We start from the raw sequence: 27,960 nt of genomic DNA, 5'->3' as shown, positions 1-27,960 counted from the left end.
GAAAAACTGAAGGCCAAGCATTCTGACCAGCCACACTTTGACCAGGCGCTGCACTAGCTCATAGTATCTCACATGTATCATTTATGTACCTGCTGAAATCTGAAAACACAGAGATATTACTTCAGTATAGTCCAAGATCGATTATAGCAACCGCTGAATCATTTATTACACTGTGTGTTCAAAACTACAGCAAGTACAACAGGTCAAAGTTGAATCACATAGTTGTTACATAAACTACAATGACAGAAAGCTTGGGTGAAAAAAAACCCTCTCTTTGTCTAAAGGAACTAATCTGTTGTATTTTATGATTAGTTTTTGGAATATTAAACCTCATACGATAGCTGATAGTATAGAGACAAACAGAATATGAGGGGAGAGTGAGAGCGATATGATATGCAACAAATGGCGATATCAAGCCAAGGATGTTAGGGTTATGTGGAATACTTCTTAACCATTCGGCTACCAGTGCACCCAAACCCAGGTGCACATTTTCCTTTACTTGTTTGACTTCTTTTTTAGCAACGTCTCCACTGCAATGACAGTCACTGTTCTCTAAGTCGTCTGTATGACTCAAGTGACTCCAAGTTTCCATCTCTCCCTTGACAGGATGGACGGAGGCGGACAGACTCACAGGTAAGAATATGATCCATGTATCAACGTGTCCCCAGACAGGCAGTCACTCACTGCAGATGAGCTACAATTACTGCCACGGCAAGCTGAATACACACCGGGGGAAATATGAAACCCATTTCTGCTGAAGTATAGATAACACCTCTCTCTAGCACAAAGATGCAGACCCCAGTCCGGTCTCAGATTACTTCAAAGTGATTGATTTACAGAGGTGAGCTACATGAGGGCGGAGAGGGAGGGCAAGGAGGTGGCAGAGGAGAGAAGAAGAGACGGAGAAAGAGATAGAGGTTGCATTTACGTGTTGGTGGAGCTGTTGTGGTTTGTGCTGATGATGTCAGTCTGCAGAGTCCGACAGTTCTAATGTGTGCAGAGGCTGACAGTCTGCGGCGAGGGGTATTACAGCAAACTCCTCAGCCGTACAGTCCATGAGGTCATGCACACAACGGGGAGGGTCAGCGCGCCTCGACTCCCAAGCTTCCACCTCTTCCTTTTAACCCACTGCACCAACTGTCACTCAAAACCAGCAGCACTAGGGATGCACTGATTGTGAAATTCTGGGCCCATACGGGCAACAACGTATAAAATAGCAATGTGGTCTATGGCTGATAACCTGGTTTTTTTTTGCTGTTTTCCATGCAAAACTTGAATTCAAGAGGTGTACAGTTGTATTTCTTTTTAACATTTTGTGGGTTTCTATTTTTTAGCAATAGCAACATGCTAAAGCGAGAGTTTTCTGCATCAATTCATGTCCTGATTGGCTGGTTTGTGAATGATGATTGTAACAACAGTCACAGTAAGATTTTGGTAGAAGGATTTTGGTCCTACATTACTGACACTGAGAATTATGACTAAGTCTATTTTTTAGGGCTCAAGCTCAAGATTTTATTATGTTTAACCAAAAAGCACACATTGTAAAAGGGCTGTACAGTATATGCAGTGATAAAATCAATCTGGGTGTGTCGGGTGTAAAGACCATAAAACGACTTCACTATTAATCCAAGGGGTCACATATGATATAAAGTCGGCGGCTGTAAAGAATAATAATGTGCACTCTATTGATCTCCCACCACAGGGAGATCTGAGCACCCGTTCTGCTGCTGAGCGTTCCCCTGTTGGCAGGAAGTCAGCGCTCAAGGACAACTGACAACTTAGATACTTGCCGAATCTGGGCTTGAACCCAGCTTGACCACTTGAAAGGCTGCAGACACTACCTTGCATCCTTTGGGAGCTCGTTCACATATTGGAGGGAAGGTTGTGAATAGAGCAGGTGTAGCGATGTGATTACTGTACCGAGCCTGGGTAGAGCAGCCTCTGACAAACTAGGATTGATGAGCGCTGCAGGGGAGGGAGCAGCTATTTCTGTCTGTCTGACCACATGCGGTGCCCTGCGTCTGGCCACACATACGCACCTTTGTGTACGTGTGTGAGAGTGTATGTCTGGGGTGAAAGGGCTGAAAACAACACTGGATCTCGGCTGCAATCTGTAAACATTTCATGTAAGCCATTACAGTACAGCATTAATAATTACTGAGCATGCTGAAAGCTGCAATCAACACTGGATTACTCAAATGACTAAGATTACATTGCCAATATATTCAACTGTTCCAAGTAATTATTTATTTAAAGGGTGCCATTATCAGTTTACAGTCATATCTGTAGGTATAAACCAACCCCACAGGTTTATGCAGCAAAAAAGAGGACTATGGCTATGCAAGGGAAAAAGATTTTAACTGTCTTTAGGCTTAATAAAAATATAAATGGATGAGTTTAAAAAAAAATTACAACCCCCGTACAGTTGTCATACATACCCTAGTTACAGAGACTTAAATTGTTTTTTGTTTGAGGCAGTAAACTTGTTCATTTCTGCTGTAAAGTTGGTAATTTTAAAGTGGAGCCATCCTTAACTGGCCATTTGATGAACTTTAGTTTTGCAGAATGAAAGTTAAAGAGACGCAACAACTTTTTTTAAAAACAAAACAAATTCGAAAGCATTATTGATTTTTGTATTTTTTTACATTCCTCTGTTGTTTGTCGCACAGCGCATTATGACTTGTTAAGAACATCAAGCTCAAAGTTTAGGAATCTGGACTTGCGTGTCTTGACCTCAAACTTAAAATTTGAATTTGATTGCAAAAACTTGAGACTTCCTTGGGACTTGCAAAACTTTGGCTTGGTCCCACCTCTGCAGTCTATTAATACTTTAAGTTAGAATATACTTCCACATACAAAAAACACAATTCACAGAGGCAGTTTCAGATTCTATTTGGATACAGAGTCCTTTCTGGTTTCAGCTTCACCTCTTTTCAACTGCATTAAATGTTTTCCTCCTCTCTGCACAAGCAAACACATACACACACAGACAAGCATGCACATACACACACAAACTATGAAAAAGCATGACACTTGCAATTAGCTACAGTGCCAGAAGCCTGAGACAGCAGAAAGCAGCCGATGCGCTCTTAGTGAGCACCTCCTGAACTGAGCGTCACACTGAATCAGGAGAGGAGAGGACCGGGGAGGAGCAACACGCCAGCAATTCAATATAGCCTGATTCGGCGGGCCTGCACGGCGAGACTGACGAAGAAATTGAGGGTCTATTGTTACAAGAGCGGCACTTGTGGCGTCTCCATTCGTCCTAAATAAATTGCATTATCTGGGCTGTCAGAGTGGCAAGAAAATAATCCATCCTGGCTTATCATCACAAACACATTCCATCCACCTTGGATATTTTTTTCCCTCTTCTCTTCAATGTGTCTTTGCTCTCATTTTCAGGGCTTTATGAAATGAGAATATTGAATCAACCACATTTCCTCTTTTTTAAATTATCCAATAATATTCTATATGCACACAAGATGGAGAGAAGGGAGCAATAGTTACTGGCAGTGATGGATCATGAATTATTCATAATGTGGCTAACATGATTACTGAAAAGAACACATATTGTTACATACAGAGGTATGCCACAGTGCACTGAACATGCATGTATGCTTGATTAGTATGCCTTCAAATTAAATGAGGGATGTATACACAAAAGAAGGCTGAGTTCCTGTCTCAACAACAATACGTCATGTGGATGTGTACTTGAGCTTTTCATCGTGGTGCAAAAAGCAGTGGAAGAAGCACAGAGACAAATGTTGGGATTGTACATTTCTGCAAAACACAGCTGTGTTACATTTGAACATTTCATAGGAATCATATCACCATTTGTCTGATCAGTTCTGTGACTAAGTTCTTATTAATGAGCTGACTTTGCCACTGGGAGGTGGCGCAAATGGTGGAGGGTGTGAGACTTATAGGCAGACCACTGTCCAACAAACAAGGCCAGTTACTTTGTAGCAACACTTGTCATTTCCAGCAACGATTGTGGCACCAGAACTGGGTATTTTGAGCCAAAACATAATCTTTTTCTACCTTAACCAATTCTTTTTACTGCCTATAATCAACCACAAGTTAACTGAAGAGTTGTTGAGACTTGGAAAAAAAATGGAAAGTTTTAATGTCTCAACTTCATAATAACATACAAGTGCTAAACATTTGAGGTTTGCAGAAAACTATGTTGCCCATGAATGGATTTCTGAACAGGCCTGCCAGGCAAAGACCCAGCCCCCCCTGGCTTTCATCTGCAAAATGTTCCTCAAAATGACTAAAAAAGACACACAATTATCTTAAAGAGACTCAAAACCACAAATAACGGCTGCAAAGAGAGGCAAAACAGCAACAAAAAGAGGCAAAACCACCACAAAGTCTGTGCCTTGCTCCAGTGTAAGAGAGCAGGTGGGGCTGTTTGCATATCTGTGCCCAGGAGCCAATTGTCTCATAATCCAACCAGGACAAAGCCAACATTTATTCTGGCATTTGGGTTGGTTTTGACCTTGAAATGCATTTTGCCCTCAGGTTTAGTATTTTTGCGCCCTGCACAGCAAGTATGGTGAAAAGAGTGGGCGGTGAGGTGCAACAGATACGAGCTACCTGCAAATTAAGCAGTGATGCTTGTATTGTGGCTAACCCTGGGTCTGTACGTTACTTACTTGATAACGTGGTACCATGAAACAGCCTATGATCCTGAATAACAGACATAAACACTTTGATTCAATACTGTCCAACAACTTCATAAATTTAGTTCAACATCAAAAATACAACTGTAAAGTGATTACAGCTTGATTGTGGTTAAAACAGGCTGCGTTATGAGTAATTCTTTCTGTTATCTGCTATCTCCCTAAAACCTGAATGCAGCAGGACAGTCTGCATCTGTGTATCTGCAGCTTGAGAAGAGCCATGTCAAACTGCACAAAGATCCACTTTTGTTACCTTGAAAAAAGCACAAACAACAACAGGTTGCTGTGATACAACCACACAAATGACCTCAATCTGCAATGCAAGAGTTCATCTCTGTTTTACATTAAGACCTTTTCAGCCAAGATTTTTCATTAACACAGTTTTGCTTGTTTTCTGTGTTTAAAGTGTCCTTGGGTTACATAAAAGGTACCCAGAATCACATTCATTAGTATTATTATAATGACTAGAGGGAAAAGCACACTGAGCACAAAGCAAAAAGTATCCCCTGATTTTTAAAATGCAATTTTTAATGGCAATAAACTGCAATTACTGTACCACTCTGACTGTGTGATTGCTTTGGTTAAATCTCAGAGGGATGATTCAGGAATCAAGCAGTACCTGCACAGAATAGTTAGTGTAGATCATTGTGTTGCAGAATAAAGCAAAGCATCATGGAAAAATAATCAGCCAGACATTAAATACCTCCACAAATATAACTACAACTCAAAAACATGCATTATCCACCTTTGGCAACACATGCATGGTCCTGTGTTTTTGTGTTTTGTGAGTCTGTAGCTTACAGAAAATACAATTTCCCTAATTGGAAAAGCTGATTTGCACTCTTCTCTTCTCTCCATTTGAGTGGTGAGTCACTTTCATCATGTCCCAGTGTGATCGGCACCACTGCTTAAAAAGGATGAGCCCAAGAATGAAACTGGCTGAGATGATGAAGATAAATCGCCAAACCACACGCATTTATATTCAACTTCTCCCAAACCACTGTGATCTCAGCTTGTTCAATACTGCCAGCTTGTCAGTGGACCTACATGTCACAATGTGACACGCTAGCTACCTTTCTGTGGCAGTTTTGGATGTTCCCTGATGACAGGTCATTTTACACTTCTTGTATGTGTTGCATCTTTTCAAAAATGCTCCTCTGTTTTCACAGGAAATGTAAAGTTTTTGTTAGGTTTAAGTTTAGGCAACAAGAGCACGTAGTTATATTTAGAAAAAACACCATAGCTTGCGGGGCGGCACGGTGGCTTTGTGGTTAGCACTGTTGCCTCACAGCAAGAGGGTCCCTGGTTCGAATCCCAGTTGGAACGGGGTTCGGTCCGGGCGGGGGCCCTTCTGTGTGGAGTTTGCATGTTCTCCCCGTGTCCGCGTGGGTTCTCTCCGGGGTCTCCGGCTTCCTCCCACGGTCCAAAGACATGCAGCTCAGGTTAATTGATGACTCTAAATTGCCCTTAGGTGCAGTTGTGAGTGTGTATGGTTGTTCGTCTATGTGTCAGCCCTGCGATAGTCTGGCGAACTGTCCAGGGTGTACCCCGCCTTCCGCCCGGTGACAGCTGGGATTGGCTCCAGCCCCCCCGCGACCCTTACGAGGACAAGCGGTTACAGAAAATGACTGACTGACCATAGCTTGCCCTAAAATGAGCAAAGCAGTTACTTGTATCAATGATGATGTATATTATGTGATATATGTCATTTCTATGGCATGCCACATACTGGCACACTACGTTTTTATTAAAATAGCTCCACTGACTTTCAGATTCACTTAGGAAACAAACAGCGGGCTCCCGGGTGAAAGCCCAGAGTTTTTTTTGACGCATCCAGGATAGCGTAGGAATGACCATATGACTGACTAAAACTGGTTGCCTTCGTTGGTTGGATTGGTTATGGTTGGGCAAGAGGAGTGGGACTGGTTTGGGTTAGGTTAAGAATGTCAGGGTAAGCCGATCAGAGGAGTTACGCAGAGTTTGGCAGGCCTTATCTTCGCTATCCTAGGATTCATAACTCCACCTCCTGCCCACCTACGACTGACACGAAGGTTGACTTTGTGTGTCGGTTTCTGACGCAGACATCCACTGATAAAGCGCTGGCATCAGCCTCTTCTCATTCCAAACCTGTCAAATACTGTTGCTTTGACAGTGCGTCCACATGATATGCCGCTGGACAGAACCAGTCGCAGTGTAAGCTAATGTGCCTCCTTGCCTTATAGAGCAAGTGGGAGGCGCAGTGGATGAGTCCAACAAACGTCTGACTTTCATTGCTTCCCATCTGAATGTGATTGGGGTTTTTCTTCACTATGTGCCTCCCTCTCCTAATCTTAACCATCCAAGCCAGCATGTGTGTTTTTTGATGTCTGGGCATTGGTTGCCACGTGCAACATAACCTCGTGCAGCATCACCCCACCACGTGCTTGTGTTGACATCACAGTGGCGGCTGCATGCCAGAACATGAGGGGCAGATGCAGAAGGATACCTTGAGTGTCATATGTGTTGCTATTTGACGAGTTGTGTTGTTGCCTGTCAAAATCTGCTGCCACACGGTGCGTATCATACCACTGCAAAAGGTATCTCGTTGCATTGATATCTGACATTGGCATTATTGACAAAGTGGCAGTATTTGACGAGTTGGGAGTGAAAACAGGCTGTCCAAGTATGCCTGGACACACCTTGACTGACCTTGCACACATAACAGAGCATGTTGTGCAGTTTGTTGCAAATATGCAATTACAGAGACCCCTAGGTAAGAAAGAAAAAGCAGGACACACACTCACTAACAGACTGGGGATCTCGCACTCCCTTGCCTGCATTTTCATATTCCACTGTGGTTACCATCAAAAAGTTGCTCTGACAGCAGAGCAGCACTATTAGCAGCTCTGGGCAGGAGACTTTGCCTGGAGACCTGTTTAAAACTCAACAAAGACGAACTACTTTACATGACCTGACCTCACGGTGCCCCTGCCGGCAGAAAGTCTGAAAAGAAGCTTGCTTCCCAAAAATTCCCCCAAGCCACCAACTGTAACTTGCAAACATATCCGTTTTCTTTATAGTTTCTGTAATTTAAACCCTCACATCCACCACCCCTCCACTTAAGAAACCGTCCTCTCTTTGAGATGCTTCATTTGTTTACCCCGTCTAGAAATCCTTCCTGCTGGGACAGATCTGTGGGTGTGTCTGACATGCCCCACATGAGAAGGCCCCTCGACCCGCTGTGGGCCGGCTCCTGCGTGATGCGTTGTGACTGATGCTAGGAGCCAAACACCCCTGCCGCTGCTCCGCTCTGCCTTCAGTGCCGGCAAGAGCGAGAGAAGTCAGTCAGGCAATCTGGCAGCTCAAAAAAAAAACCCCAGCTGGGTGCACTCATCGTCTCCGCTGCCATTCCTCTGTAGCTAGAAAATACCTCAATTTGAAATCACACATTTCACTGTTAACCTTGATGACAGGCGGCTCCATTTTTTGACGGCGTGCGCCTGCATGTGTGACTGGCTGAGTCTGACTGCAAATGGAGAATGAAAGCAGGGAGAGTAGCATCTCAGGGACGCTGCTATTCAAATCTTGTTGGGTGTGCTACAGGCGTAATAGAAGCCCCATTTCCACTGTGTCTGCTGAGCAGTTTCACATCATAATAAATCTATATCCAGATCCTTCTCGTTTAGAGGTAATAAAAGCAGCGTGTTGGCGCAGAGAGAAACTGATCTGAAAAACAACACGGCTGTGTACTGCTAGTTTGTCTCCATTCTTTGCCCTCTACAAGGGCAGACCAGCTAAATACAGATAGAAAGATGAATTATTCTTTCAGTAACAGGAGACAGATTCTGGACGTCTAATCTGATAGCACCTGAATGCTTCATTGTGACGGTTAACCACGACCAGGTGAGCGCACAGCCACACATTGGCTCCACACACAGGATTATATTCCTTCTGACAGCACCCTGCCACACTCTCTGTCTCCATCCATCTCTCCCATCATTTCCCAATTGGTGGCGCACAGAGGTGATGTTGTTCAGCACTTTATGAAACTCTACACACCCTCAGGGGCCCTAAGGCTGTGCCTGACAATAAAAACTCAGATAGGGATTCATCGTGGAAGAAGAGGGGAAAAAAACAACCCTTCTCAGTAAATCCCTGTCTGTGTTTTTAATGGGGTGACATATGGCTCGGCAGAGGTCTTCTCTTATCTGGTTTACAGAGGCGGCTAAATGAAAATGACTACAATAAAATCAGAAGCGATGACGATGTCTGAATGCCTGAATGCTCCAACAAGCAGTTGATGGTTTCATCTGCTGTGTGGCTGAATGTTTCACTTTGAAGTTTTATCCCTCATTAAGCCACTTGGTTTGACTGTATCCTCCCTAAAAGCCAGTTGGAATAAATGCACCCCATGTTTGACTGGTGCGGGAATAGCACCGATTATTGTTAACTTCCAATCTAAAAATGCAAAGTTACGGAAAGTTGAACATTAGAGAAAGGCCGCAAATTCTCTGGATACAATGCTTTGTGCATATCTGAGCAGAAGGCGCTGCACCGCCAAAACAAATACATGATTAAAAAGCATATGTTGTGCACAAGGAAAATTGGAGCTTCGCATCCATAGTTAGTGTTACTGAAGTTAACACAGCACTTTGGTCTGCCACCCGACTGATCTTTAGAGGGCTGTGATGTGCGAAAATATTCATAAAAACAACAACAAAACTTGTTTTGCAGTTCTGCTGCGGATCTGCCACCAGTAACAGTCAAGAGATTTAGTCATTCATCTGCCATAATGGGAGCTCTGGGTCATACAATCTAGAAAATAAAATATAGCAGCCTGTGTTGGGGCTCCTAGAGGCTGAATAATCACCAGGTTTTGTTGTGGCAGCAAAGATAATAAAGCATTTTTATGATGCCGTAAAAATGCCTGTTTAAGACAGCTTTTCTGTGTTTTTTCAGGCTTACTGCAGAATATTAAAAACAAAATTTTGATGGTGCATTAGCTTTACAAACATTGCCGTTTGTTTCATTGACTTTTACATGTATAAATCAGCAATTTCTATTCCCCAAAAAATGGCAGTGTACACTGATATTTTTGCTTTAGCTTTTCGCCAGCTGCACAGAAAATTCCTCACTGAATTATTTAGTCCCTGTGTGTTTTACTTTAACAGTTTAAAAACCAACAGCACTTTGCAAAACAGCAAATATTTGCCTTTCATACTGCTGTGATGTTCAATGACCTTTTCCAGGCGCAGCGTATTTGACTTAGTCTATGGAGAGTTTTATGAGCGGCTGTTCTTACGCACACATGTAGACAGCACTTCTTGAATGCTAAAAACTGCTGAGAACAAATTAGACATGGCAGATTCAGCATGATGTACAACCTCATGACGCACATCTGGACTTTGTAAGGACTTCTGTCTCTCTCCCGCCTCCATTTTTTAAATTTTAATCTCCATGCTCTCCTTAATCTTCACTCCTCCTCATCCACTGCTATTCTCTCTGTGCTTAGTCAACATTATAAAGGATTTGTTAGCTTTAATTTTCAAAACAATCTTAGCATCAGAGGTGTTGATTTGCCATTCCCATGTTTGCTTAGCTTCTAGCCTTATTTACTATCTTAACGTCTAGACAGCCACGGGTGAATGTACACTATGCAGGGATAGTCGGTTGCTGTTCGTAAACAGTATCGATCGTGAAAGTAAAAATAAAAGCCGACCACTTACTGGCGTTTCACCCCACTATATTTGCGTTTTTGCAGCGCTGTGTCTGCGATTTTGCAGATGCATGCAACTAGTTGCTACCTTTTCATAAGGTCACAAAGTCATCTCCACACTGTGCCCAGGACATCTTGAACACAGCAGAATAAGAGGACAATGGTGGGTAGAGTCTCTGCATATAAATACACCATCACACACTTCTAGTGGGTCATGATTTAGAGAGAATACTGCACAACATTTTTTAGGAAAATCCAGTGTAGAATATCATTAAAGAAGCCACACATGCGTGTCTGCATGTTAGACCAGCTAATCCCAGCTGAAGTTACTGTAGATCATGGATTCTCAACTTGCTTTGCCCAAGAGTCACTTTTGGAAAATGACAGAAGGCCAGCGGCCAGTAAATAAATAAACATTACTAATATTTATCATTGCAAATAATAAATGAATTGCCCGTTTTCAACCTTTCAACGTTTGCTCTCTTCACTCATCGTTGCCAAGAGGCAAATGGAGTTGCAGCAGCCCTGTTTGGGTCAGGTGTACGCAGAGGCGTTTCTAGCTAGATTCTAGTTAACACAACACTTTAGTCTGCCACCCGACTGATCTTCAGAGGGCTGTGATGCGCTAAATTATTCATAAAAACAACAGCAAAACCTGTTCTGCTGCGGATCTTCCACCGGTAGCAGTCAAAAGAGTTAGTCATTTATCTGCTATAATGGGAGCTCTGGGTCATACAATCGAGAAAATACAATGCGCCTGCCTGTGATCAGGCTTCAGAGGCTGAATAATCACCAGGTTTTGTTGTGGCAGCAAAAGGAGGTGCAGGTCAGGCGTACACAGGGTTCCTACAGCTTAGGGCAAGTTAGCTTTAAGACTGTCTGAAACTTTTTAATGCCACTCAGAATTTTACAACAATCAAAACTGAAAAAATAAATAAACATGAACCAAGATCAATTACTTAGAGTTAGGGAAAAGTTTGCTCAAATGTTTAACTCGGTATAAATCATGATTTATTGTTAATGTTAAAACTTAACTGATTTTAAACTTCTATAATGGAACAAGTGAAAAACAATGAATTATGTTTTACCTTTATAGGCTAAAATTCACTAAATTATTTAAATAAATAGATGTTACCAATTATTTGGAGATTTTTGAATACAGTGTAAAAAAAAAAAGAGACGAGGTTATAAACATCTTACTCCTCATGTCTAAGCATTTTTAATACTTTTGAATGACTGATTTAAGATATTTTGTTACCAATTTAGGGTAAATTTAATGCCTCTTAAGATTTTTCTTGAGTTTTTTTAAATTATTTTGGGGCTTTTTGCCTTTATTTGACAGCTGACAGCTGAAGCGTGACTGGGGAGAGAGGGGATGACATGCAGCAAAGGGCAGAGGCCGGACTCGATCCCGTGGCAGCTGCAGCAAGAACATAGGATCTGTATGTGGGGCGCCCATCTTTAAAGACTTTTAAAGGATCTGCAGGAACCCTGAGTACTCAGGGGCATTCCTGGGAATTGAGGACATTCAGGGCTTGGCCCAGACCTCCGTTGGGGGTCCACCTTTATTTTGATTCTCCTTATTTAAATTCATGGTACAAAAAAAATCTCATTGTGGATCAATTTATTTACCACCTGACGCCCTATTGTGGCTGTAGGTTCAGTACCACTGCTCTAGAGGAAACAGCGGGGCCTGGTCTCTGGTTGCCCCCCACTCCCCCACCCCATCTGCCAACTGCTTTATCGATGCCAGCCCTGTTGCCCCAGGGTTAAACAACACATGCTACAGTAACAGGGTCTCCATTACCTGCAATATCAGATCAGCATCGCCAGCAGCAGTTTAGCTGGGACCACAGCTCCCGACTTAGAGGCTAATCTTAAGGTGCTGGCTTTGCGTGGGGAGAATCAGGAAACACATCACCAGCTTAGCAAAGTTGTCATCCATGTTGGCACCGATTACATGAACATGAGGCAGTCTGAGGTCACAAAGAAAAGCCTCGCAGGATATGACTTTGCCAGTAAGATGAGTCAGCGTCGATTGCTTTCTGTGAGAGCGGCAGTGGTGAGATTTTGCTGTTTTTGTATAAACAGGGTTTTTGTTTTTAAAAGTGGCCTTCTTTAGCTCCGACTTAACGAGAGCGGACAGCCTTCACCCTGCGGAGAAAAAGGCACAAGCATTTTTTCCAGGAATACAGACAGGTGTTTTCAGAGAGCCTGACAGTGCGGACTTAAAGCGAATTCAGTGGATTTTAAAACGCATTATCATTATCAACATTCAGCGATGTGCACAAAAGGGCTCAGTGTGATTTCTCACCACAGCCTATTTAAGCTCATTTTCAACACTTTGGTTGCTTCGTTATTCCCCTGGTTCACTGGATACAAAAAGCCGGTGCTCAGTCAGCACAGAGTGGTGTGTAACGACATTTCATCCCACACCACGATGGAGCCCAGTGTCCCTCAAGGCTGTTCTTTAACAAATCCCATTCATTTAATATGCAGCAGCCAATAGCACGGGATTAGATTCAGCAGGAGTGTTTGATATGGAAAAATGGAGGAATTACACCATGAAAAGAAAGAAAAAGGAGAAACTTGGAGACAAGAAGCGGAAAGCAGGATGGCAGATTAGGCAGTGGATAGATTTAAGGGAGGTGACTCTGTATTTTAAAAGGCAGTGACGGGGATCCTGTCGAGGCTGAGGATCGTACGGGGGACAGATACGGTTAGACGGCAATTGACAGCCTTGTGGTGTACCACATCGGAGTTCAAGAGGCTATCAAAACATTATGCCAGCGAGAGTCATAACAATGACCAGAGGAGTAATAAAAGACATAAAGTCAGGGAGACGGTTAGCGAGGGAGAAAAAAAAGCATGTAAGGGAGAGACAGAGAAGAGAAAGAAGGAAGAAAAAACAGATTGGAGACACAAGGAGGGAGAGGCAGGAAAATCAATAGGCTTCTATATGCAGCAGCGAGAATGTGCCCTCTTGCTGCTCCAGACAGCCTATCCAAGGACTCCAACAGCCAGCAGACAAACTGAACATCTATCCACAGACCTATACTGATAATATGCCACCCCAGCCTGCCCCTGTCTCCATTTATCTCCCTCTTCCCCCACCCTTCCATCTCCAAATACACACACACACGCTTCAACCTACTGCCCCTTCTCCTCCAAATTTAACACTCTAATTTGGTTGAGGGGCAGGCTGCTGCGTTATTGATGTTGCCAGAGGTCTGATCCATCTTGAGCCCGGGACAAGGCTTTAGTCAAGAAGGCAATAACTCAGAGGCATCCTGTTCCCTGTTTGCCAGGGTATCAGACTGGCATTGGTAATTTAAAGGCTGGATAGACAGCCATTACTGTATCCGCCCCGCCTCGCTCCGTCACCCTGCACGGCAGGATGCGGGTGCTCTGAACCATTGGGTAAATTTCCACGCCTGTTGGGATTTTCCAGACTAAAAGCCACTTTTGTAACTTTTCTTGAGGTGTTACAAACTTCACTGAATACTGACATAAGGATTATACAATATGGAAATGAAGATATGAGTAATTAAAAAAGAAATAAAATGAGACGTGTTTACTTTCTCGCAGTGTTCGCAGAGGAGGATTAAGACTTATTTTGTGTGTGTGTGTGTGTGTGTGTGTTTTATGTGATGGCACAACATGTGGGGTGGATTATCGAGGTTTACTCCCGAGAGAGCTTGGCATGCTGGTGCTTCTTCACATACATTTACTTTTTGTGTGTGTGTGTGTGTGTGTGTGTGTGTGTGTGTGTGTGTCCACCCATCTGTGTGGGTTTAGCTGGAGGCCAGAGCGATGGGGAATTGGAAAGCTGGATGTTGCATTATATACCAGCGTCTTATCACTCTGATATATGGCCAAATAGGACACAGAGGAGCTGAGAATGGCCTGATAACAAACAATAAATGAAGATTTGGAAGGTGGTGCAGAAATGTAAAGAAAGAAAGGAGGAAGGAAGGGGAAAAAGAAGAGGAGAAACAACGTGCTCTCTGGAGGCCCATGGGACTGTGTTAGTGTAGTCTCTGATCATTGATTAAAGAGGTTTATGTACTCCCACCTACAGCATCGTAGAGGACACACTCACCCCTCTCTCCCTCCCCAGAGCTGTCCATCCCTCTGCCCTTTCCCTCCTCTCTGTATCTATCTCTCTGCCTTAATGTGCAGACAGCCATTCCTGTAATTATCTATGTACTATAACTGACAACTACGAAAGGTCACTCCGAGGGAGGGGCCTCCTGCTTCTAATCACTCAACAAGAGCAGGGCCACGCAGTCCATTCAAATGTCACTGTATCAGAAATACTGATAAAGATGAAAAAAGGCACTCTTGTACTCCTGTTTTCTTTTTAATTTCCTCTTGTAATAAACAACCTTCTATTCAATCTGAAGTAAGCCAGTGTCCCTGAGCGGCAATTACATGAACCGAAATCTTTCTCTTCTTGAAATCTCAATTACATGTTCACTACTTCAAGTGATAAGCTCACTGTCATGGTCATGTTCCACATTTAGCATTCAATACAGCACTGCATCTGTGCTGAGCCTTTGTAAAGTTATTGCTTTTCAGCTGCCCTTTCTACTGAAACCACAGTTTTATCAGAATATCTTCCTGCTGTTATTAAAGGGAAGATGTGCAATGTTTCTGGGAAAGACGTACATACATGTACTACTCCGACAATGGTTTTGAGGCAAGTGGCGCCTGTCATAGATACAAAAAGGGCCCCACCACCTTTCCTACAGAGGACAAGACACAAAGACAGTGTGGTGGTTTTGCGTCTCTTTTCAATCGTTTTTTTACTCCTTGTGGTTAATTTGTGTCTTTTTGTAGTCTACCTCTTCGAGGTAATTCTGTGTCTTATTGTGGTACTTTTGAGTCCCTTTTTTAAGAATTTTTTAGGCATTTTTTCCCTTTTTGATAGGACGGCCTTAGAGACAGGAAAGGTAACAAAGAGACAGGTCGTACAGGTCAGAACTGAACTGGGCGATTGCAAAGGCTTCAGTCTACATGGGAGGCACTTGACCAGGTGATCTAGAGGTCACCCCACTTTTGTGTCTGTTTGAGGCAATATTTTGACTTTTCGTTTTTGGCTGTTTTGTGTCCATTTGTGGTTTTTGCCTGTTTTTGTTATCTTGTGTCACTTTGCAGTTCCTTTGCATCTCGTTGTGGTCTTTTGTGTCTCTCTGTAGTCATTTTGAGTCTCTTCCTGGTTGGCACATGTTAATTTGAGTGCCATTTTGGAGGTGAAGGCCATAGGGGTCCCCTGAGACTTTGGGTCCCTTCAACAGTGACCAGTAGGCCTGTTCAGTAAGCCATCCATGCCAGTTTTTTTCACACAAGAATTCTGTGGATTTTGTGGCCACTAAGCTTTCATAAATATGACAAAAGGAAACTGTGTAATTCTCAAATGCATCCCTGACTGCGCTGCCACCAAACAACATCTCAGACTCCTGTGCTATTTGTACAGTATTTTCTGCATATGTTTAGTTCAAAATTTGCCTTTCAATGCAAATGAGCCTCATTATGAAAACACTCCAATTCACAAAGATCGGCGGTAACAGCCACACACAGCTGCAGTAAAATCATACATGTCTTCAGAGAGATGATGATAACTGAATTTATAAGGATGTCAAGCCCAGACTTTCTAGACTGCCTGAAGTTTTCAGGAAAGCCTCTTTCCCTTGTCGACTATGACTTGTGGCTTGCTGTCTGAGAATTTAAGAATTTTCACTTTCTCTCTGTCATTAATCTTCCCTTTGTGCTCTTGGTGCAAAGGCAACATTTGTACATTGCCACATTGATAAAAAAAAAAAAAGGAAAGAAAGAAACTGTACTAAAAAAACGGCAAAACTTCATGTGAGTGTTTAAGCCGTAATAGCATTAGCTCGATTTTCTTTAGGAATTGGACTTTGGGACAGGGCAGATAGCAGCATCAATGGATGTGCAATTTATGGCGCTTTTAGCGGCTGCAATCATAGACAAATTGTTGAACAGGCCTATCAAGCCAAAGTGTCATGGGACCTCCTGGGCTTTCACATGAATGTGATGTCAAATTAGCACATACCAACCAGAAAGAGAATCAAAATGACCATAAAGAGACACAAAATTTCAGAAAAAAAGACAAAGAATGTACTCAAACAGACACATAAGCCACAAGGAGAAGTATGAGTTTCTTGCTCCTATATAAGAGAGGTGCTGCGGTCCATTGCCTCATTATCTGCTCATGGCTGCAACCCAGTCTGAAAGTTACCTTAAAGCACATGACAAATTTTAATCTGCCAAACATACTGCAAAATGCTTACAAAATTTCTATGGAAAGAACTAAATTTCTGCATAACTGAGGTGTTAACATGAAGTGAATATATTCTGAATAGGCTGTTATACTAATGACTGCAACAAAAAAGGCTTCATGTAAATTTATCTCTACCAGCTCTGACCGCTGTCATGACTTATGAGGAAAAGTTGTGCACTTTTCTGAGCAGGATGACTAATGATCCATGTCATAATTTTGAAAATGTATTTCCAAAACCCAAAAAATAGCAGATGCACTGAGCCTCGGATGACTGAGTGACATTACATTGGCAGAAACGTGCAATAAATATTGCAGTCATTACAGACGGATACATTAAACATAAGCAAACACATTTTTGGTTGTTAAGATTACAAATTCAGACGAGGAAGAGACGAGCGGTCCTCAGAATATAGTGTTTGTTATGTTTATTTAGTCTGTTGTTTTCTGCCACAGCAGCAGGTCCATTAACTATCAAAAGAAATCAATGTGAGCACGCTGAGGCAAACAGCACGGACACCGCTATCATTGTGAAGTTCAGGGATGGAGTGCGAGACGGGAAAGTTGAGCCGGCCAGGAGAGAAAGAGCCGAGCGCACATGGACAAACTTGAAAATGAGAACAGAGAAGCGACCGGAGTCAATTACAAGTCCCATCTTGTAGTTTGTGTCTACATTGATTTGTTGGGGACTAGGATCTCTGCGTCTCCCCAGTTCACCTAATTGCACTCACTCTGACCCGCTAATTACTTCACTAAGACCTAGTTGGTCTCACCTCAGCGCACTGCCTCGCTGTCTGGAGCTGTCTCTCCAGGAAGGGAGGGCAAGCCTGGATTAAGAATGCATGATGCGTGTCAGAGCGGGAGAGAGGCGAGATGTAGAATGAAACAACAAGAGACAGACACAGTAAGGAAAGAGAGGTTTATATGTTTGAGGTGGTTTGCAGAGGCCGTGAACTCGGGCGGAGGGCATTCAGCAGCGCTAAAACGATGCCGTCTCTGTACTGTGTGTCACTTCAGGACAGCGATGGAGTGAGTGATGTTCCTGTCTCACACTGAGCTGCGTACATAATTAAATAAATGGCTACTGATTAAATAATCACTCATAATCATGAAGATAATAGTGACGGTGAAGTTCATTCAACGGGAGCTCACTTACCTGATGGGATCAGCCCGAACGCCCAGTTGGGTACGAGGATGCCGAAAGGGTTGTTTGTGTCTTTTGTAGTTTTGTGTTCCTCCGACTTTGTGCTCATGTCTTTGAAAGGTGTCCACCGACTTCCAACCACGAAAGACTCCGACACTGCCGACCTTGATTCCATTTGTGTGGCGCCGACATTGGAGTCTGACGCAAACGTAGTCAACTGAATGACTCCCGTAGAGGTGTGAGATCCAGGTGCTGGTGTAGCTGTGAGGTGCGGGTCAGGTGTTGTTTTCTCCGTCTCTTCCTGAACCCAAGATATAGAAATAGAAGACTCCTCAGTGGTGGTTCTCTCCGAGGAATTTTCTGTGGGGGTTGCTGTCGTGATAGGATCCGTCCTCTGCGTGTCTCTGGTTGTCAGAAGCTCCACTGTGGTCACCTCAGAAGTTGTCAGCACCTCCATACGTGCTTCAGGTGTGGAAGTCACAGCCTCATTTTTGCTTGTGTCTTTGCTGTTCTTCCTAAAAAGAGAAGTGAAACCTGAATTTGAGCTACTTTCTTCTCTCAGTGAAGGAGCAGAGGAGAGGTTCTCAGTGGGCCGGCGGATGTAGAGGATCTCCCCCCTGGCCTCCTCTGCTGTGTGTGGCTCCTGGGAGCCCTGAGGTGGGGTGGTGGGCTGCTGCACGAGCTGCCACTGGGACAGAGTAGTGTGCTTTGCCACAGCTACAGCCTCAGTCTGGCTTTCGCCGAGTGCAGACTTTGTTTCAGGACTCTGCTTGGTGTCCAAGTTGTTGCCTTTCAATCCAAACCCACCAGGAAAGTTACTCCCATCACTGCTCCCCTCGATCTCCTTCTCCTCTCCTGACGCAGCTCTAGCAGCTGCTGGCGAAGTAGCATCTTCTCCGTCCTGGTCCCTCCCCTGGCCTGAGTAGTTCTCCGGGATGTCCTGTCGAAGGGACGTGGGCAAGGTCATCACTTCGAGCGGCCCTGCTTTAGCTTCCATCGGCTCCCAGTTGGGACGTTTACCCACGTAAGCCACATTCCCAGGAGGGCCGAGCTTGGAGGCTCGCATGGATTTGATGGCCCATCGAAAGTGGCTGCTGGGGGCGGGAGCAAAGGCGGGGCCTCCTCGGGGTCCCTGAGGGCCGGATACATTGACATGTTCGCTGGGTGGTGATCTCTCGCTTGGACCTGATGCAGTGAATTCTACAGGGAACAAAGAGACAGAATAGACTAATTAATATGATTCCATAATGAGAACGGGGAGGACGGGGGTGGATTTAATTTAATGCATGTGGAATTAGCAATTAAAACTCAAGCCTGGCTTATATGAGCCCTTTATAACTGTTACAGGGAGCTGAGTTTCAAAATGATGAAGTCTGCTAGGATCAGCGCTGTGATCACTGCCGGATGAGCGTTTCTGCGTCACTGATACGTTTTTTCTGCACATAATCTTTTATTCTGTGCCCACACCAAAAAAACAATTTTTACTTTGGGCAAGTAACTCATACAAACCCAAAAATATCAAAACTATCCCTCTAATGTACTCAACTCTGAGTAGAAATCATGAAGAAACTGAAGGAGAAACTAAGACCTCATCCATTTGGATTGTGTGCCACCTGTTCATGGCGTTTCTCTTTAAAATATGTATTTAAGAATGAAGAAGCAACAACCAAAAAAGAAAACATCTTTAGGTATTATGGCTAGACGTCATTAGGAAACGACCCACCAAACTGTCTCACATTTTAATTCAAATATTGCCAAATTCTGACAGGTGCGTGGCTCTAATGTGTCATTGCCTTTTTCTAACAGAGCACAGACAGAAATACATATACAGAAACCTACTATGTAAAATAACGCAAACAGTTCTAAACAGTTCTAACTTTAAAAAAAAAAGTGTTTTTAAAGCATCCTATTGGTCCTAAACCTGAAGTATAAAACTTTCTTGAAGATATCTCATTACATGTGAAACACTATTTTCCCAAAAGCTGTCTTACTGCCAAATAACCTCCAGAAACAGTCACAATTTTTATCCAGTTCAATAAATTATTTACGGCTACATATATTTTTTATATGCAGAAACTGTCACATTCATAAATATGCTCTTATATTCATATTTCAATTGGGCTTTCTCTTCTCTACAGGCTCCATGGTGACTTTTTATGTATTAAAGTGTGTAAAAGTGTGTGTGGGATTTAGGGGGATGTAGTATTGGCAGAAACAGACTATAGCTGGTATGTTTTCTTTAGTGTATTATCACTCGATAATAAAATGTCATGTTTTTGTTACTTTAGAATGAGCTGATTATATCTACAGAGGGAACAGATCCTTGTCTACAAAGTCTGAAACGCTGCACCAACATTTTCCTACTAGCCCTCTGCGACAAGTTGAATCAGAAAAACACAGATTTTTTCAACTTTAACTGCTTTATTCAGTGTTTTTTACCTGTTTAAATCACCAGTTTGTTTTGTTTTGGAGAGAAAGAGACCTCTGTGGATGATTGTGGTCCCAGTAAAAACCTCTTGAACATCCGGATCTTAAGTTATCAGAGAAAAAATGTGAGCACAAAGTAGCAGGTGCTGGACTAACGGCTCGTCTCATGCCAAACAGTGACGGAGGAACAATGATTTGTAATGTGAAACTGCTTTATACTGTATTTTTACCTGTTTAAATGACCTAATCTGGTTGTTTTGGAGAGGAAGAGACCTCTGGGGGTAATAAAACTTCTGGAAAAATACTCCCGAACGTGTGGATCAGAAATAGAGTTAGCGCACATTTAGTTATCACACTTAACAGGTGCGCAAGCACTGGGCGAAAACACTGATGTGTAATGTGAAACTACTTTATTGAGAGTTTTTATCTGTATTAATTACCTGGTCCATTTGTTTTGGAGAGGAGGACACCTCTGCGGATAATTTAGCTCCAGTTAAAAAAACTACTGAACGACAGTTGGTTGCAATTTTCAATCCTGGCCAGGCAACACCAAATCTCCATATTCCAGCATGTGCTTTTTTGTTTGTTAAAGATGTATACATGCAAAAACAGTATAAAGTATAAATTGTATCTGGGGGTTGGTTTAACCTTTTGAAACTTGGAGTGACATCTTTATGCTGCTTTCAGACGTCGTTCACAAGTATTAAAATCTTTGAAGCCTGAGCAAATTGGTGTGATTTCGTAAAACATTTGCAAGAAATTAGTAGAGTTAGAAAAAAGAGGGAAAATGAAGATTGGGAAGAAAATTGTATTTATCATTATCATAATTAGATATTTAGAATTATGTTCAAAATCAAAATGATTTTTTTAAAGCACTTTTACAAGTTAGTTTATGTTTGTTTTTTAAAACTTTATTTATTTATTTTTTTTTTTTTTTTTTTTTTTACTGATTTTCAGGTAATTTTCTTGTCTTTTTTACTGATTTTTTTTTAGCTGCTTATTGTCTTCTTCCCATAATATTGAAAGAAATCAAGCCATTTTGCTCATGTTTCAAAAGGTTAAATTCCCCTCCTTTCCTTCTGTGATTTTAAGCTGTAGACAAAGTGTAGTTTTTGTTGAACTGAAAGTAGCAGTTAGCTGTGATTTACTGTGACTTGGATGTTTTGGGCTCCTTTCCTCACCAGTGGAGCCGATCTGTGCAGCTGCTAAATTTGCTGGAGTTTGTAGACAAAAACGGGAGCCTCATGGAAGCCCATAAACACACGTGTGCACGCACGCAGAGACACACCAAAAGGATGGAAGGATGTATTCAAAGTAATTTCACACTTCTCTTCTCTGTCCCTGTTTTCTTATTCCCTGTGGATTCTTTTACCCCAAACAGCCTCCTGCAGGGACACACTCGCCTGTGGTGGGAGAAGCCATGTGGAAAAACGCAGGAGCACTTGCAACTCGATAAGAAAATGACTTGCTCCACAACAAGCTCCATCTAGACCTGTTTATTTAGATGAAGTGGCCCACTGTACCTTATCAGCTTACAGCTTTCAACCAGACACTGTCTACACCATCAATAATTCATCCTGTCTGCATGTGTGACTCACGGCTGCTCTTTTTTTTTTTTTAAAGGGCTGCACTGCAGTCGTGTTACTGAGAGGCCCAGCTTGTGTTGCCCCAATCATCATCGCTCACCTCGCTTTGGCTGTCCTCACTTCAGTTAACATGTCTGAAAAGTACAGCAATACAGCGGGGGGTGTGCAACACAACCCAGCACAACAAATTACCACGAGACGAAGAACATACACAAATATGTCCATGCATAAAATATTAAAATGTGCGTAAATTATTCAGAAGGTCCGCTGTTGCCTTATGCCCAAGCGAGGTTTATGAGCCCGGGGTTCATTTCCATAAGCGCCATGTAGACCGGCGTAATTGTCCTATTAATAATCCAAATACCTAATTACATACTTTTACTACACACGCTGATGAAAGTGAGAATAATTAAACACATTCATCTGGTTTGATCATCTATGTAATGACCCATGTAATAAATAAAATTAGACAATTAGGCATAGGTTTGGATGATTTGAGCAAGTTCGGCTCTGACACTGTAAATCTGCTGGCTGAGAAAAAGCCACAGCTCAACGCCAAAAAGCAGCAAAACAAACTTATAATAAACCCCATTCAGACGGTAATTGTGTGCTTCCACTGTGAGTGGTTCTGCTGTGTTGACTCCACTTTACTGGAGTAAACGGGCTGAGAGAATCCCTCGGGTCACGCAGACATGATATTAAATTGTGAAAGCGGAGTCTGACAACAAGAGAGACAGAGAGAGCTGGCACCGATGCCACCTCAGCCCATCTGCAGATATGGCGTCTAATAAAAAAGACTGAGGAGAAGTTATTGCGTGGCCATGTGAATCATGTCAGGAGCATCTACACTGAGTGTCAGAGCACACTGTCTTCCATCGCATAAATTTGGTCTCCTGGGTTGACGTGACGGGTGTGAAGCAGACATGCGTTTCCCTGACAGACAGCCGGGACTTGCACGTAGAGCTCATTCAGATTCTGCACGCGTTTATTGGAGCCACATCGTTCAACTAGGAGCTTAACAAAATTCATTCAATAAAATGTTCAAAATATTTTGATGCACAGGGGGGATAATTTAAGTCATCGCTCTACATTCAGAGACCTTTTTTCGAATTTTTCAAAAATAATTTGATCCAATACTTAAATCATTTTTGGATGAGCCGTCTGCAGTGCAAAGCTTTACACACAACCCCCAATCAAAGAGGCAACATGGCACCATCAGTTAAGGAGTGTTGAGATCTAAGGAATAGCCTGCGGTGTGCAATAACAGAGTTAATTCAGCTCACTGATGCTAGTTTAAAAAGTGACATCAGTTGGGCAGCTTTCCATCACGGCAACATTAAAGAGAGAAACGACTCATCCCTCCACCCCCCTTCCATCTTCCTGTTTCTTCCCTCTTCCCCGCTCCACTCATCCCCCTCTTGTGTTGCTCATCCTCACTGTAGTGATCATTACCGCCTACCTTCACAGAACCACGGCCTAATTGGCAGAGACGTAGATGGAGGTGAGAGCGAACAACGGTGCAGCCCAGCCTCCGCTTTAATTGGATACGGCTGTGAATAATGCATGCAGACTAAAGCTCAGATTTTCATTAATACCATGGGGGCTGGCATCGGTTTTCAGGTAGCACAGCAGTGAGTGTTTATATTAATAAATGCGGCAATTGGTAGGTGAGAAAAGCCTATCACCTTTATTGAATAATTCTATTGGCTTACGATGGGAGACTCTCTTAGCATCCTCCCCTTTAGCTGATGCCAAGGATGTGTTATTTGTGGTGGCCATTAAAAGAAAAGCTGCCTTCTTTTACCCAAGGCGGTTCACTCTCTATCCGGCTCCTTTCTGCTACATTTTTCTCTACTTTTGGCCGATGATCAGTTTCTGAGGTGTAATTTGGCTTTACTGCAGGTGCCTGGCTCCGGTGGTCCAGCAGACTTCCAGTTGTGAGCCGTTCCTCTTATCTTTGGTCCACCTTTACCCCTGCAGTTACAAGCTAGAGGAAGTGATTTTGGGTTTGGTGCCAGGGTGCTTTCAAAGAGACATGAACGCTGACCGGGTGACCTTTACTACCCTTGTGTGTTGCAGCGCATCATTCCTGAGGGAAATTCACTCCACTGTGGATGTTAACTGTCTGACGGCGCCTTTCGGGTTCCTCAGCTCACACACTAACTAACAGTGGACCCCTGCGTTTGTCAGGTCTTCTCATACTCCCCGGAGCATTTCACTCTTTGCTTCTGAACACAGATTTCTTCCATCCATGGCCCAATCTCATTTCTTAATTTTTAAACTACCCCATATTTTCAAGGGCCAACTTGCCCCTTAGATCCAGAGTCGCAAAGCGTCGTGTTATCGTCCCCTACAAAATAGGACAAATCTTCAAGACTCTAATACATCATCACCAGCTTTTGATGCACTTTATATACACAGATGGGACAACTGTTGCCGGACATTGCAAATATGCACGAATTTGTTCACAGCTTAAGTTTTACCCAATGAATCTATCAGACAAGTCATAAATTGTGTAACATCATTACCAGTGCACTAGCGTTGCTATGTAGGCTAACATCAGCCAGCTGTGCTCCTGCCCTGCCAGCCTGCACTGATATTAGAGGAGCGGTAACAAGGACAATAACTTCGCCACTGGACTTAAGTTCAATTTTGTCAATTTCTGTGGTGGGGGAATGAGACATGGACATGGAGAAACAACATTAAACTAACATAATACAATGGTTATCGGAATTTTTAAAAATCTTTTTTAATGGCAAAAAAACATTTGTAAATTTCTTTAGTTGCTTGTCATAGATCTATAATAATACCTCGATACCGGATGCCAAGATGGCGCCTTTTCATTCCAGTGGAGTTGCTAAAACTTCTGGGTTTAATTTTTCCAGTATGTGGCAAACTAAATGTTCACAGTATAGTTTTTCCCACTGGTCCCGCCCATGTGCTCCCTCTTGGCTCATATGCTGCGTTACAAGTCGGAAGTCGATGATTCTGTGTTCATTCTCATGCTTTCTAGTGCATCTGCTCGAGAAAACATGGATGCCTGCAGGAAACTCATGTTTGTTTGGCTAGCCTCTGAACATCTGAAGTACTGAGGACCTACATGAGCTACCAAAGCACCAGACACCCCAACTCCCATAGAAAACATTTTGGCTCTTTTTAGATCTTACTGTAGGCTACACGCACATTCATCGATGTAGGTACCTAACAGTGACGTGGGGAGCAGGCTAGTTGGCTACTACATGCCTTCAAAGAATTCGATCAAACACAAATGAGCTGGTTGGAAATGGAAATGCTGCTATGAAGCTGTTATAGCACGTGTCATAACAGACACTTCATAAAAGTAAAAATTGACAGGTAGTTCTGTATACCATTCACCGTGTGCACAGCTGTATTGCTTTTACATCGACACAACCGACTCTGTCTACATGGACATTACCGAGTTGTTGTTTTGGAATCCCGACTTGAATGGCTGGTCCACTGAACTTTTGCGAATCGGAGGTCGTTTTTTCCTGAGTACTGAGTACAATGTAAAGCAGTAGACTTTACATTGTGATGACATCACAGATTTTTAAAACTCTTTGCTCAGCTCAAGGAAAGTTTTACAAATGTTAAACCACCATGGCTCAAAAATTCAAAATAAAAAGAGTAATTATTGACCTTGTTTGAAGTTTGGGGTTTCCTTTTAACAGTTTTACAGACGTCTCTTTTTTTCCCTTGCAATACAGCAAGCAGCCACCGGAAAATATTGGAAACAAGGCTGAGCGCTTTCTTAGGGGTCTGTTGCTTGTAAAGCCGAGGATTTCTTACAACACTTGGTTTGAAGTGTGCCTCTGAAAAACCTCTGTTTGGAGAGCCATGTAGTACTAACACGTCGCCTTTCTCCTCTCTCCCAACAAGAATCAGGACACCCCAACCCTAGACGAGAACGCACAAAACGGTGGGGTTAGGACTAAGTGGTAAGGGGTTTATTGGGATTGAGCCAATGTCTGGTCACGTTCTTTTGTTTTTCTCATCTATTTCTTTAATATATTCTCCACAGCTAATGCCAGTCATTTTTTTAGTCTGATACTTCTTTAACTCCCTCAAAATAAGCTGTAATTTGTGATGCAGGTCTGCTTTGTTCTTAACAAACATTACATATGCAAGCAAACCCTTTTATTGCAGAGTGGATTAAAATGCAAGCTTAGCCTGTACTCTCTCTGACAGTCTGTACTGTAAACAAAGCACTCTGTCGATAAATACGACAATGGAGGCAGAGCGGTCTCCACTCCAACAATGTGCATTACTGTACGTGGTGTGCCCCTTTTGTTTGTTTGCAATTACTGTTTAATATAATCTACAGCGATACTTCAAATTGCCCTGAGGAGGAATATATTACGGCATACTCCAGGGAAAAGACAAGAGAGTGGAATAGAGAGACAGTATAAAAACCATGACATAAACAGATCCTATGCTTATCAGCATCATTTAAAAGCACCAGGCCTTCATGTGAAAGAGGAGAGTTTTAATTGACCCTTATCTGTATTTTAATTTCATACTCTCTTATTGGTTTTCAAGGTTAAAGGTGAGCTAAAATACACACAAAAATAAAATGAGAATTCATACCGTTACTGCTGGATGGATTGTTGTCCGCAGGTGTGCTGGAGGCTCGTTGTCCTGGCTGAGTGGTGGTGTCATTTTGCCCTGTGCTTTTGACTGCAGGCACTAATCGGACCAGTGGCATCACCTCTTTCTCCTGCTCAGACAGCCCTTCCTCGTGATTCTGTACTCCACTGGTAGGAGTCCTGAAAGGAAAACTAGCACTCCTGTGCTCCAGAATGGCATTGTCCATGCTCCCCTTGTTTCCACTTGGTTTTGGTATACTCGGGTTTCTGCTGGATGCTTCTCCCTGCGTTTGGTTCTCTCCTGCTTTTTCCTCAAGCCCTGAGAGCGCCTTTTCTGCCTCCACCTCCTCGCCTCCTCTCCAGTACCTGAAGGGTCTCATCAGAGTGTTAACAAACTCAGCCAACACACTGTTACCAGTCTGAGGCTGAGGAGTGGAAGAAGTCACGGAGGATAATGTTGATCCAAAAGAGGCAGCGTCTTCTTCTTCGTGAGCAGAACCTCCTTGGCTCTCCAGGTTTTCGAGGTCAGAAAGGCCCATAGTGTTGCTATTCTTTGGGCCAGACTCCTCCTGGCTGGGTTGGCTGACTCTGGGTCCGTCCTGTTTTTCATCCCAGTCTTCCTCCGGCCTTAAGTGGATGACAACGTGCTCTTCAGAGATCTCAGCAGAGTTATTGTTCCCAGCAATGGAGCGGACACTTTCGTTGTCCAAGTCAACCAAGCCTGTCCAGGTGGAAGTTTTGGAAAAATGCATGCTAGGCTGGGCTTCAGTGACTGAGGAGGTGGCCTCTGCTGCTGGGTTGGGTTGGAACAAAGCCTGCGCCTCAGCAGCCTGGACTCCCGCTGACTGGTGGGCTGCAACACACAACAGACACATTTCAGAAAAAGCAGTTTTTCACTCGACCTGCTTTATCTACTCCTGCACAACACAGCTCTGAACTCACTTTACCGCTCTCCTCCTATTGCTGAAAACCTGTTATTATGACTCACACAAGATTAAATTCAGAGCATGCTGCACAGCGTTGGACTCAAGTTCTACCATGTGTGGTTCTAATTTTTCTACCACAAAATCCAATAATTTTCAAATTAAGAAGCGCGCATACATCGTGTTCATGCCATATTAATGAGATTGCATCGACAATATTATTTACACGAGCCAAATTTATGCCATCAAACAAAACATATTAACATTTTAATCCACTTGTAGCAGTCTGAAAGACATCATTTGTTATAAATATTAATGTAAATGTGCATAAAGCTTTGCGATGTAGAGGTTCATCTATCAGCTGTTTGTTTTGACAAATGCACTGCTGCTCTGCTCTCATGCTGTTCTTGTTTACTTTAAATGATTGGGTTATGTGGATGTTTCGCTTCAATGAAAATTTCATAAGCTGACACTGTGAGAGATGAAAATGTCACTTTTTTTTCCTCCATCCGTGGAGATCCAATTGTCAAATATCAGTCTGGAGTCTGTAACAATCAACGAAAGCCAGAAAAACAAAAAATAGAATCATGAGCCC

The 27,960-nt window shown here is 42.9% G+C and overlaps 1 protein-coding gene across 3 annotated transcripts in view; it reads right to left on the bottom strand.

Annotated features, from left to right (window-relative positions):
• Positions 1-27,960, bottom strand: part of ncanb (neurocan b) — a 245,880-nt gene that overhangs the window by 92,871 nt on the left and 125,049 nt on the right. For all 3 annotated transcript variants that reach the window (XM_042483584.2, XM_088077889.1, XM_088077890.1), the window contains 2 exons: positions 26,444-27,295; positions 17,838-19,025 (listed from right to left, as the gene is read on the bottom strand). In XM_042483584.2, the coding sequence (XP_042339518.2) occupies positions 17,838-19,025; positions 26,444-27,295 (2,040 nt within the window). The remainder of the gene's footprint in view (positions 1-17,837; positions 19,026-26,443; positions 27,296-27,960) is intronic.

This window comes from Plectropomus leopardus, chromosome 5 (genome assembly GCF_026936395.1).
Source record: "Plectropomus leopardus strain MGB_pleo_1.0 chromosome 5, ASM2693639v1, whole genome shotgun sequence".
NCBI classification, from domain to species: domain Eukaryota; kingdom Metazoa; phylum Chordata; class Actinopteri; order Perciformes; family Serranidae; genus Plectropomus; species Plectropomus leopardus.
The sequence above is the reverse complement of the archived record's forward strand: the minus strand, read 5'-3'. Positions and strand labels throughout refer to the sequence as shown.